At 42.7% G+C, this 13203-nt stretch overlaps 1 protein-coding gene across 1 annotated transcript in view; it reads right to left on the reverse strand.

Moving 5' to 3' along the window:
- The window catches only part of LOC139449578 (phosphoribosylformylglycinamidine synthase-like), a 54709-nt gene that overhangs the window by 27245 nt on the left and 14261 nt on the right, over positions 1-13203 (reverse strand). The window contains exons 9-15 of the mRNA XM_071231037.1: positions 10741-11001; positions 10037-10267; positions 8373-8596; positions 7354-7479; positions 6304-6435; positions 3776-3880; positions 1379-1504 (exon numbers count right to left, since the gene is read on the reverse strand). Coding sequence (XP_071087138.1) covers positions 1379-1504; positions 3776-3880; positions 6304-6435; positions 7354-7479; positions 8373-8596; positions 10037-10267; positions 10741-11001 — 1205 coding nt within the window. The remainder of the gene's footprint in view (positions 1-1378; positions 1505-3775; positions 3881-6303; positions 6436-7353; positions 7480-8372; positions 8597-10036; positions 10268-10740; positions 11002-13203) is intronic.

Below are 13203 nucleotides of genomic sequence, written 5' to 3' on the forward strand. Positions count from 1 at the left end.
TAGTATTTTATTTATTACTGGCCATTTATAACGTTTTTAGAATGATACTGTTGAGTGTGAATAGGCTGACACCTACACGATCCCGGCATAATCCAATCGAGATTAACACAGTAATACTTCAAACACGTCAAAAGTTGAAACGTATGAATTTAATACCAGACAACAGTCCACATTTAGAATTCAGGCGTCCGTTCCACAAAATTATCGTAGCGTTAAGATTATTGCAACTCACATACTTTAACTTAGACCAACGAGTGTCGTTGCGCTACTTTACGATCGCCTTGTGAAACGGGGCCTTGCACCTCAAAGTTTACAATCACGTCACAATACCCGATGACGTAATTTGTGGAATTTTGTTGCAAGATCCTTCGGCGAAACAATGCCATGTGACGTCAGCCTAGCAACAAGGTTGCTGGGGTCATCGAGTGTGCATAAGCTCCTCTCAGTGATCTATCATCTCCACACGCAATGTCGTTGAATAAGCCAAGGGATGTTGAGAGTTTTCAAAATTTGTTCGTGAAACGTGTTCCGAGAGTACATAAGCACGCGTTTTGGTATTACACAATGTGTAATACAGCTGTATGTTTATTAAACGGGTGATCTCTTCACGGGCAAGTAATAAATGAAAAACTCAAACAGCATGTGTAAATACCCAAAGAAGCTTTTTCAGCATGCATACAAAGGGGGTAATTTCCGAAACACAATTACGAGCTAATTTACACTCTGAGTTTCGACTATATATTTATAACAGTTATGTACATCTAAAACATTTCATTTTTTTTAAATCTTAAAATGTTCACTGATTTGGGGAAAACCCCAAATAGATGAGTGAAAAAAATTGGTTACCCGATGAAAAATCTAATAACCCAATTAGAATAGTAACCCTTAAACTCAATTGCTCAAAAAGTTATCTGGAGCTTTATAGTTGTAAGTCATTATAATTATAGGAGTGAACCAAAATTTCGCAGACATCATCAAATTGTGCATTCACCAACAGCTGAGGACATTATCCAAATGACACTGGAACTTATAAATTGTTTCTTTGTGATACTAAAGTCTATTTGGTAGAATGCTCAAAACCCATTATGCTTACATGCCATAGCTGTAACAAAAACTGCTAAAAGCATTGAATATTTCACTACCTCACAAGCAGCTTGTTTTTGCGAAATGTAATGGAAACATTTGCATAAATGCTGACAAGGCTTGATTTGTTCCAAATATTTCAATCAATAAACAATGTATTTCTTTCTTAGTTTCTATGGTCAACCAAATGAGTCAAACATCAATAAAAGAATGCATGACAAACATTTTGTAAATAATAAAGCATTGCCTTTCAGCATGTCAAATGTCTGGTTTTGAAACACTCAAAATACTCTACCTTGAGATCTGTGACACTTGCAAACATGAGGTTAGTGAGAGACTCCGCAACAGCCATCCGGGCACCAGCCTCGGGGTTGATCAGACCTTTGATTGGCTGCTCTCCGATAGCAGTCGCTGCACCGACCTGAAACCAGATCAGATGACATTCTGTTACACTGTACAAAGAAATATGGTGCCAGTGATGATTGTGTCGTAAGTCCCCAGTGCCCAATGTCTGGTGGAGCTGACTCTAACATGGGTCGGTTGTAACAATGTGTGATGTGTCTGAGTGCCAGCCCACCCCAATAGGTGGTCACAATGTGTGATCTGTCTGACTGTCAGCCCACCCAAATAGGTGGTCACAATGTGTGATGTGTCTGACTACCCCAATAGGTGGTCACAATGTGTCTGACTGTGCCAGCCTACCCCAATAGGTGGTCACAATGTGTGATGTGTCTGACTACCCCAATAGGTGGTCACAATGTGTGATGTGTCTGACTGTGCCAGCCCACCCCAATAGGTGGTCACAATGTGTGATGTGCCAGCCCACCCCAATACGTGGTCACAATGTGTCTGACTGTGCCAGCCTACCCCAATAGGTGGTCACAATGTGTGATGTGTCTGACTACCCCAATAGGTGGTCACAATGTGTGATGTGTCTGACTGTGTGTCAGCCCACCCCAATAGGTGGTCACAATGTGTGATGTGTCTGACTGTGACTACCCCAATAGGTGGTCACAATGTGTGACTGTGTGCCGGCCCACCCCAATAGGTGGTCACAATGTGTGATGTGCTAGCCCACCCAAATAGGTGGTCACAATAAGTGATGTGTCAGCCCACCCCAATAGGTGGTCACAATGTGTGATGTGTCAGCCTACCATAATAGGTGGTCACAATGTGTGATGTGTCAGCCTACCCCAATAGGTGGTCACAATGTGTGATGTGTCAGCCTACCCCAATAGGTGGTCACAATGTGTGATGTGCCAGCCTACCCCAATAGGTGGTCACAATGTGTGATGTGCCAGCCCACCCCAATAGGTGGTCACAATGTGTGATGTGCCAGCCCACCCCAATAGGTGGTCACAATAAGTGATGTGTCAGCCCACCCCAATAGGTGGTCACAATGTGTGATGTGCCAGCCCACCCCAATAGGTGGTCACAATAAGTGATGTGTCCGACTGTATGTCTGACTAACCCAATAGGTGGTCACAATGTGTGATGTGCCAGCCCACCCCAATAGGTGGTCACAATGTGTGATGTGTCTGACTGTGCCAGCCTACCCCAATAGGTGGTCACAATGTGTGATGTGTCTGACTGTCAGCCCACCCCAATAGGTGGTCACAATGTGTGATGTGTCAGCCTACACCAATAGGTGGTCACAATAAGTGATGTGTCAGCCCACCCCAATAGGTGGTCACAATGTGTGATGTGTCTGACTGTGACTACCCCAATAGGTGGTCACAATGTGTGATGTGCCAGCCCACCCCAATAGGTGGTCACAATGTGTGATGTGTCAGCCTACCCCAATAGGTGGTCACAATGTGTGATGTGCTAGCCCACCCCAATAGGTGGTCACAATGTGTGATGTGCCAGCCTACCCCAATAGGTGGTCACAATGTGTGATGTGCCAGCCTACCCCAATAGGTGGTCACAATGTGTGATGTGCCAGCCCACCCCAATAGGTGGTCACAATGTGTGATGTGCCAGCCTACCCCAATAGGTGGTCACAATAAGTGATGTGTCCGACTGTATGTCTGACTACCCCAATAGGTGGTCACAATGTGTGATGTGCCAGCCTACCCCAATAGGTGGTCACAATGTGTGATGTGCCAGCCCACCCCAATAGGTGGTCACAATAAGTGATGTGTCCGACTGTATGTCTGACTACCCCAATAAGTGGTCACAATGTGTGATGTGTCTGACTGTGACTACCCAAGTAGGTGGTCACAATGTGTCTGACTGTGTGCCAGCCTACCCCAATGTTTTTGTCGTAAACTTATGACAACTAAGCGCTGAGGCTGTTCCGAGAATAGTTTACTAATATACTTTACACTACAACACCTTTACTTCAATCTTAGTGCTAAGGGGGCCTGAATTCAATGGTATTTTAACATAACATTGAATGCAACTATGTTAAACCAATGATTAAAACCTCTTCATTGGTCCTGTTATCAGTGAAATACAAGACACCTCAACATACAACATTAGTTATATCTGGGTAACCAAAACAGCATAAACAGGTAAATTTGGGATTTTTTACTGACATATGCTGGTCTTTTCAGGAATCCCCACTGGGTCTGCTTTCCGAATAATGAATAGGCAATCTAAAACAGGGGTGGGCGAGTACCCCAAGTTTGCCTTATTGTTAGTATGTCACAGTTGAATTCTTCAGAAGAAATTCATCAATACAACTCACTGCATCGAAGTATGAGGTAGCGGTGACTGCCACGTCTGCGAGAGGTGTGTGTAGTGGACCCACACACTGCTGCTGGGCGATCAGTCCCGTCACCGACCGGTCCACCTGAAACACTCACACACCTGAGACATCTGGCAGTACAGCTGTCAATACCTTTAATGGCCATTTAAGTCCCGTTTCCACCCTTGCCGAACAAGGCTGGAATTATGGAGTTATGTTTTCAGCTGGACTAACGTGTCTATGCATAGTCCAATCAAAATTGCATAACAAAATCGACATACAGTTGCACAAATATTGAAGTAAAACAACAACAAAATTTGAAGTTCAAAACATGTAAAAAATACATATACATATATTAAAATCAAAATTTGCACTGCACCTCTGCTATTAGTATGGAAACTGTTTGTTTAATTTGAAAAGAATCCATGAGATATTTTCAAGATACAGGTCTCACAGCAATAGGCTATAGCCCGCGGAGCTCTTTACTATCGCTGCCACCAGTCAAAACTCCCCACTGTGAATAGGTGGCCACAACCATGCTTGGAGTTGAACTCGCAACTGAATGACCGTTATGTTTACAAACAAGTGACGACTGTCGTGACGCCGATTACACTTATCGCTGCTAAATTACTTTCTTTGTCAATTTGAAATTCTGTTTCATTAAAACTATCGTGTTATTGATATAGTAAGAATGTAAGGGAGAAGTTGGTTGAGTCTGCAATCTTGAACCAATCTGATTATTAAAACAACAAAGTAAATTCATCTGGAAAACATGGTCAGTCGTAAACTTTTTCAAAATGAAATATGATGGCATTCCCAAAGACATAAACAAAAGTATCAACGTTACTATATTTTGGGTTAGAGGGCAAATTTCAAGATTCTTGTAATGGCCGCGCCCACACTGGTGGCAGCGATGTTACCGAGACTGTAACGAAGGTGTCACGCGCTGGGAAGGAGCTTGACATCTTCCCAAGGCAAGGGAGATAACTGACTATAAAAATCCAGTTTCCACCCTTGCTGAAGTAGGCGGAAATTCTTGGAGTTGATCGTAGCGCCGCCATTGGCTATTAGAAGTGATGTCCCTTCCATGTCCCACCTATTGACCAATCAGATTCCACTTTTCATATTTCTTGCAATTGCTTCAAGCAAAAAAGTCAAGACCGAAAAACATGAAAAGATTTGGACAATATTTGTTGACATTTAGTTGACGGTACACTTGCTATGCAAATCCTGTAATTGACAGAAATCTGGACAGCAGTTTTCCGAACCGGATGTGGATTTTGTTATGTGATTTTGATCTGACTGTGGATGAAGTCGTTAGTCTAGCCAAAATATAACTCCATAATTCAAGCCTAGTTCGGCAAAGTTGGAATCTGAACTTTTATAGTCAGTTAATTCCCTTGCCTCGGGAAGAAGTAGGTCGCACAAATGTTTAATGCAATCAAACTTGGCACTGCACCATTCTTGTTGGAATAGAAAGTGTTCACCAAGTTTGAAAATAATCTATGCAGTAGTTTTCAAGTTACAGGTCGCACACAAAAATGTCCTTGAAGGACGGACGAATTCCTTGGTATTTGGTCAAGGGTATAATAAATACTCTTGAATTTGCTTCCAATTTGACAATATTATAGAGGCAAATTAACTGTACATCTTTCAGTTACCCACAGGTAAGTATACGCTGTCAATAAAACACAACACAAAACACATCCTTCTGGCATAATCATCACAACGATGTACCAGGAAAAACTCGGGGTGACAAGATACATCACCCTCAGGTATTGATACCAATCTCATTAAAATCAGACCTTAGTTCTCGCTACTGCTACACAAAGATCTGAGGACATCCCATTACGGGTCACATCAGACCGACCTTGTGCGAACTTTGACCGAGCAATGGAATGACCAATCAGAAGGCAGCTTTCTCGTGCTTTACAGCACTTATTTCAAATTGGCGACTACACTTCGAAACATATTTTGACAAATTCTTGATTACAAATTTGAAACCTGAACAAAATAAAACATTCTGGAATGGCTGATAGACATGATAGATGATCTAGATTGTAAGGATTCAATTATTAAACCCGTAACTATCGTTCAGAATACCCGATGTTAAAGTTTCCGAGGTTGCATGATTAGAAATCACATTCCGACTGTCACTTTCATAATCTGGTAAGCGACGCTCTGACTGGTCGGATGAAAGGTCATTCTGACGTGACCCCTAATGGGATGTCTTCAATAGGGAGAACTAAGGTCTGATTTTAATGATTGGTATTGATATATATATCACTATACTTGTGTGACTATGATATGTATCATGATACATCTGTCTAAGCAGGTTATTTCCAGCAACAGTTTGTGTTTAACTTGAATGTCCAGTCAATTTTGATATTCATCAGATTTTGCGTTTTCTTTCATGGTAGGAGGAAAGGTAACCCTAGCCAGGACTAGTTCTTGTCCATATAATGTTCACAGATCAGGAAAAGCATGCTCTCACATGTACACTAACACACGCAGTAACAATGATTTACCTTATTTGTGAGGTATCGCTTACTGGCAACAGACGGCAGACGCAGGACTCGTTCCAAAGCATCTCTCACCAGCAAGTTGTCCGGCAGTTTGATAGGTGTCAGCACAGGTGTCATGTGTTCTAGCTTGAACACCTACATGAACAGACACAATGTGCATTAGATAATCCATGACATGCTGAAAGTAGCTCAGCTGCCAATCTCAAAAAGAAAAAGTTAAATATTTCATTGCCTGAGTGTAAAATGCAGGGGCAACAACACCAGACCTGTAGCTGTTCATGAGGTAGAGTCAGGAATCACTGTACCCACTTGACCCCCATAAGGATTCAAAAGTTCAAAAACTAGCTTATTCAGGGATCTTAGATTAAGATTGGTCCAGTCCAATTGTAAGTTTGGATTGTAGCTTACAATGGTCCAAGCCTACAATCGCTTTGTGCAATTGGCAATTGTAGCCGAAGCCCTAAGATCGGATTTACAATAGTCGTAACACAAAAATTGTTCTGTAAAAGTGGACCCTGAACTACTGGGCTTGTCAGCTTATCCCTGGGACCAGATCTACGGGGCTTGTCAGCTTGTCCCAAAGACATGATCTACAGGGCTTGTCAGCTTATCCCTGCAACCATATCTACAGGGCTTGTCAGCTTATCCCTGGGACCAGATCTACTGGACTTGTCAGGTTGTACCTTGGACCAGATCTACAGGGCTTGTCAGCTTATCACTATGACCTGATCTACTGGGTGTGTCAGCTTGTCCCTAGGACCTGATCTACTGGGCGTGTCAGCTTGTCACTAGGACCTGATCTACTGGGCGTGTCAGCCTGTCACTAGGACCAGATCTACTGGGCTTGTCAGCTTATCCCTGGGACCAGATCTACAGGGCTTGTCAGCTTATCCCTGGGACCAGATCTACTGGGCTTGTCAGGTTGTACCTTGGACCAGATCTACAGGGCTTGTCAGCTTATCACTAGGACCTGATCTACTGGGCGTGTCAGCTTATCACTAGGACCTGATCTACTGGGCGTGTCAGCTTGTCACTAGGACCTGAAGTACTTGCCTTCCTGGGCATTGACCCCAGCACATGCTCCAGCTCCAGGTCTACCGGCAACACAGCATCTGTCTTCGCCATCTTAGACTCGGGTGTGTCCTCACCAGATCTTGAGCTGAAGTCTTGTAACTGAATCTGAAATGTCCACAAACAAGTGCAATATTTCTCTCTATGACTGCCACAAACTACAGTGGCTGCAAATTTGAGTACATTGTTTTCACATGTTTCCAGATAAACAAAAGTTAATTGTCTTCTTCAAGCAGCCTTTGGTGCAGTGTTGGGTAATTTGGGCATGACATGGTCAAAAGATTTGCTTGCGGACCTTGGTTGAATAAGCTGAATAAACAAATGACCTCCACATTCTCAGTGCCATGTTGGTCCCTCACCCTATATTTGTGATACCTGATGAATCTGTTTCTACAAGGTAGCAAGCATCCCTTGACTAAACTTTTTCCCATCTGTCTCAAGCTCTGACAAACTGAACTGCTCATATAACAGCAAATTGAAAATCACAAGGCGAAAAAAATTCTGCTGTACAACAGTGTCATCACGGCATCGTGATATATCAAAACACAATGACACATGGTAATAAAAGTTGAATGCTCTGCAGATCATTTGCAAAGTGCAATTAAATTTGCATATATAACACTACCAACGCTGTTAAACTAAATAGTGTGCAAAATATGTCTTGGTAAGACAGATGGCCCAATGATTCACTGTGCAGAGTTACATCCCTTGGGCATGCCAGAAACCTATGATTGTGGGCTCGAATCCTGGTTCGCCCTGATTTCTAGGTTTGTCAGCACCATACCCATGCTCGTGGGTTTCACCGAAGTGGTAAAAGTCTGAGACCTGCATCACTTCGGGGTTTCCTCCTACATAAAGCTGACAAGCCATGCTATAACTGGAATACTGTTAAAAAATTCTTTGATGACAACGTGAGATCATATGAAGTGTTGAGTTCTGATGTATCATAATGAAACCCACTATCTATCTGGCGTGTATGACAACAAAACGATGCATCTCACCCTCCCTGTTCCTGTGATTGTCCCCACGAAGCACACGGGACACCGCTCTCTCTGCCCCAGCTGCTTCAGGCATTCCACGTCCTTGGGCCGCACCAAGATGGCGTTGCTCTCCTGGTACTCAGCGCCCCACAGCTCCAGGATGCTGAGTGTCGGGTCACCCAGCTGGAAGTCATCAGCTCGAATGATGGCGCCTGATGGCTCACAGATCTCTTTCAGGACATTGCCTGGAACAAGAGATGCAATGACACAAATTATTCACATGGAGCATGTTTGGTTGGATCATGCATAGGATGTATTCCTTTCAAGTAAATACCAAAGGGAACACTGGTAACAATTGTTTTAATCACTTCCCGAGGCAAAGGAGTTAACTGACCATAAAAGTCCAGTTTCCACCCGTGCTGAACTAGGCGGGAATTCTGGAGGTACATTTTGGCTGGACTTATGAGTCTATAGTCCAATCAAATTTGCGTTACGAATTAGACATCCAGTTCGTAAACAACATAGATTTTAACATGCAGATTTTGGTTGATTACAGGATTTGCAAAGCATGTCCACCAATAACTGGTAGCCAACACATATTTGGCAAATCTTTTCATGTTCTTAATTAAGGTGCTCAAGTGATTTCATGCAGGATAAGGATGGAAACTGGACTAGTATAGTATGTTGACGCCCTTGCCTCCGGGAAATAGGTGATTGCAGATTGCTAGTGTACAGGCGTTGAAGCGGAAGGCCATGTTTGGTAACTAATATGGACAGCACTCCAAGCTTAAATGATTTCCTCGTATAGGTGCCATTTCAAACTTTAAAGAGCCACATTAAAATTTAAGAGATCCACATTGATTTAAGTTTACAAAGAATTTATTATTAAAGACATTCCATAAAAGACAAGACAGGATTGTAGACATTCCAATTGTTCTTATGTGTCTGAATAACAAAACTTTGAAAACTTGCTGCAATAAAATCAAGTCATTGAACAATTAACCTTGTCGAAAGACCACTGGAATTCGCACAGCCAATTACCTGAATCAATGCTGCCTTTTTGCTTATTCTAATGTTTGTTTTACGCATTCGCTTGGATTTCCAATTCATTTATTACCATCAGACACATAGCAGATGAAGTAATTTCAGTCGCATCTTGCCTCCCAATGCTGAAATCTCCGATGTCACTATGCCCATCAATATTCGCATCTAATAAAAGCCGCTTTTAGAGCATGTAGAGATGACTCTTGAAAACATGTAGAAATATTCTTCTATGATATGAACATGCCACCATTGTGAAAGAAAACAGAAATGTCCACATGACCAGGCGTACCTAAACTTGCTGCAATACAGACAGCAGCATCAGAAGCAAGATAGGCTTCAGTATTGCCTTAAGCATGTTAAGGAGTAAAACTACACCCTAAGCAGGGAAGTCATGATGTTGATACAGATAAGAGATGTTCTACTCCAGTGTCATTCAATATGTTAAATATTTTAGTTGCCAAGCTATTAAAAGGAGCCAACTGGCAACCAAGCAATAAATACAATAAATGTTAATTTAGGTAATTTAACTTACAACTTGGAAGAGATGACAATTATTCATCAAAATCAAAATGTATCTGCATCAGTGATATCATAAGCAAAACTGGAGCAGTGAATAAGTGAGTGAATGGATGTGGTCTTACCATTACCCCCTGCACCCTGGTCGTGTATGCTGCAGATGGGGTTCCTCGTCTCCAGCTCCACACAGCCCCGGATGAGGCGGTTCAGCTTCTGCTCCATCTCTGCATCACCCCGCTGAACAGCCCCGAAGTCCAGGTCAGCCTTGTTGTCCCCCTGAACGTGCACAGACGAGGCTGCCCCTCCCCCCACACCAATCCGGAACACAGGGCCACCAATCTTCACAACCTTCATTCCTGTGGGGAACCAAGAAATAAAATGTGGGCAAAGAAATTTGTTGTTTTTGGTCAGACACAATTACAAAGTAGTTAGTATTTAGTGCCAACAGTCAGTATAGCTTCCGTCTGCCCTAAAACATGTGTCTACTAATAATGTGGAGTGTCCTAAAGAGTTTCTGTATCATGTTTGTTTGTCAGACACTACCGACTGCCAATGTTATGGTTATTTATTGTTTAATGAAGCACTCGGCAATATTCCAGCTATATGACGTCCATCTGTAAATAATCAAATCCAGACAAGAAATTCCAGTGACTGACATCATGAGCATCGACCTACACAATTAGGATACAATGACATACATCAGACAAGTCACCTAGCCTGACCACGCGAGAGTACCACAGAAAAACACAATATGCTCTTTAATACATTGTAAATCACAAAACACATCTAAACATTTGGTTCCTTCTATCTTTAGAGCAAACATCCTTACCTTTCTCTGTTTCTGCCTTGTGGACATGTCTGCCGTCCAGCGCCCCAATACCCCCGCTGAACATGATCGGCTTGATGTACTCCCTCCTCTCACCTTCCGGGAGGGTCATCCCAAATGACCGGGCAAAACCTGCCAGAACTGGCTCACCGAACTTATTGCCATAGTCTGAGGCACCGTTACTGGCCTCCACAGCGACCTCCAGGGGAGGGGCAAAATTCGGGGGATATTTCACCTGCTCGTCCTCCCACGGGAGTTTGTAACCTAGAATGTATGATGTAAATGATACGTCATTCTCTCCATGTGAGACCTGCCAGTGAACTGCTTCACTGCTCTCTTAACCAACATTTGACGATCAATTGTCATGAAGTTAGTCTGTTGGTTGTTTACCACCTCAATCAGCTATCAGGGACTTATCTGGACCTGCTAAGAGCCTATGCAGCATATGTCAGTAAATAGGACTGACCAATTTGGGCAGGTAACAATACTTGCCAAGGACAGATAGTTTGGAAACCGCCATATAAATAAGGAAGCTGGGACCAGGCAAACCATTAATTACCATCATGAGCAAGAAATCCATGCCGTATGATGACATGCAATCCACCAAGTCACCAACACTGACCATTTGATTCACTAAGCAGTGTTAGAAATAGGCACTAGTCCTATAGCCCTCGCCATATTGCCCAAAAGTTAGAGTTTCATAAGGAATAGTAGAAATTTGCCCTCTCTTACGGTTTTGCTATATTTTGTCCTTTTAAGGACTAGTGGACTAAAACTGTTAATTCTATCACTGCAAAGTCTCATCGTACAACAAACATCTAGGTCCCTGGGCCCCATTCCGTGAAGCAGAAGAAACACCCATGTTTTAATTAGATTTATGACATTCGTGATGCTAATATGTGGCAGGGGGGTATTCAAATCCCTATGGCTCTACCTTGATTCGCTTGTTTGTTGTTTAACGCCGCACTCAGCAATATTCAACCAATATGGCAGTCTGTAGGTAATCCAGTCTGGACCAGACAATCCAATGATCCATCGATCTTGGCAATTGGGATACAGTGACATTCAGCAAGGCTGACTACCCCATCCCGTTAGCACCAGTTATGAGAAGTATAGTTGACTTTTACAGCAAGCATGGGTTGCTGAAGACCTATTCTACCCCAGATCTTCATATGTAGGTTTTGTAGAATTTTCCTATTCGGAATATTCTATAAATAATACGTTACCACTGTTATACCGAGGCTGTTGTCCCCCACAACTGCTCTTATAGCGAAATCTTCCACAGAGATCTCCATCACCTCATGCAGCACGTGCGTAGCCACCTAGCTGCCATGTGACACCGTTCACTCTTGTCTCTTGCGAGAGCAAGTGCTCAGAAGATGGACGGGCAGGCAGCAGCCAAGTGGTAACGTATTACTTATAGAATATTCCGAATAGGATGAGGCGAGGATGGGAAGATCAGCTTCCGAATAGAAACCTTCCAACGGGGCGACGGTGAGCCGTAGATCCGCTTTGAGATCTAGCCGATAGCCATACCGGATCGTGTTGACCATCCACGGGTCGTCGAACACTTGTTCCCAATTCTCCCAGTAAGTCTGGAGTCTGGTTCCGACAGGGGAAGGGGAGGGAGACCTACGAACATGCTGCATGAGGTGATTGAGATCTCTGTGGAAGATTTCGCTATAAGAGCAGTTGTGGGGGACAACAGCCTCGGTATAACAGTGATAATGTATTACTTAATGTAATTTCATATATACAGGTGACTCATGAATACCAGAATGTCTCTGAAGAAATTCTTAATAACAAGATGCGTCTGGGTCCCCTCTATCACTTGTTTAGCTATTTGACTGTGCTAGTAGATAACAAATTAACTATTGGATGGGCATTTAGAAGTGGTTTGTACACATATACTGTAAATCTTGAAATAAACGTGAACGTTAATTAAATGCGAAAAATGTGAGTGGTTTTTGCTCCCATTAATTAACTTCGCAATTGTGTCTCCAAATGACTATCAACAATAAGACGGCCTCACTGCGCACTTTGGATGGCGGAAATACCAATTTGAATATAAACACAAACACGGTTTATTGACAGCAGTTGTAACAAGCATATAAAAATGTCATTCAAAGAATAGGAATTACACAATGGGAATCCGGTGAGTTATCACCGCCGAGGTCAGGAGTTCTACCCACTCGTGTCAAGCTTGTTGACACCTTCTCCGCATAGCAATCAGTGAACTGTTGTTGTTTCAATTAATTTATTGCATTTGAACTTCCTTAATGCCAGTCTCTGTAAATATATAAACTATGTTTTTAGGAAAACACTGTTTATTGTTTTTTACGGAAGTGTCCTACTCAGTGCTAATAACAAGTGCTCTTTGTTGATTGATTGGATTAAGGTAAGGATATGTATCATTCCACTGGGGATGGGGTGGGGGGAGTCACATTGATATTGAGTTACATATTA

The sequence above is a fragment of the Haliotis cracherodii genome, unplaced genomic scaffold (genome assembly GCF_022045235.1).
Source record: "Haliotis cracherodii isolate W230 unplaced genomic scaffold, xgHalCrac1.p SCAF_8, whole genome shotgun sequence".
NCBI lineage: Eukaryota > Metazoa > Mollusca > Gastropoda > Lepetellida > Haliotidae > Haliotis > Haliotis cracherodii.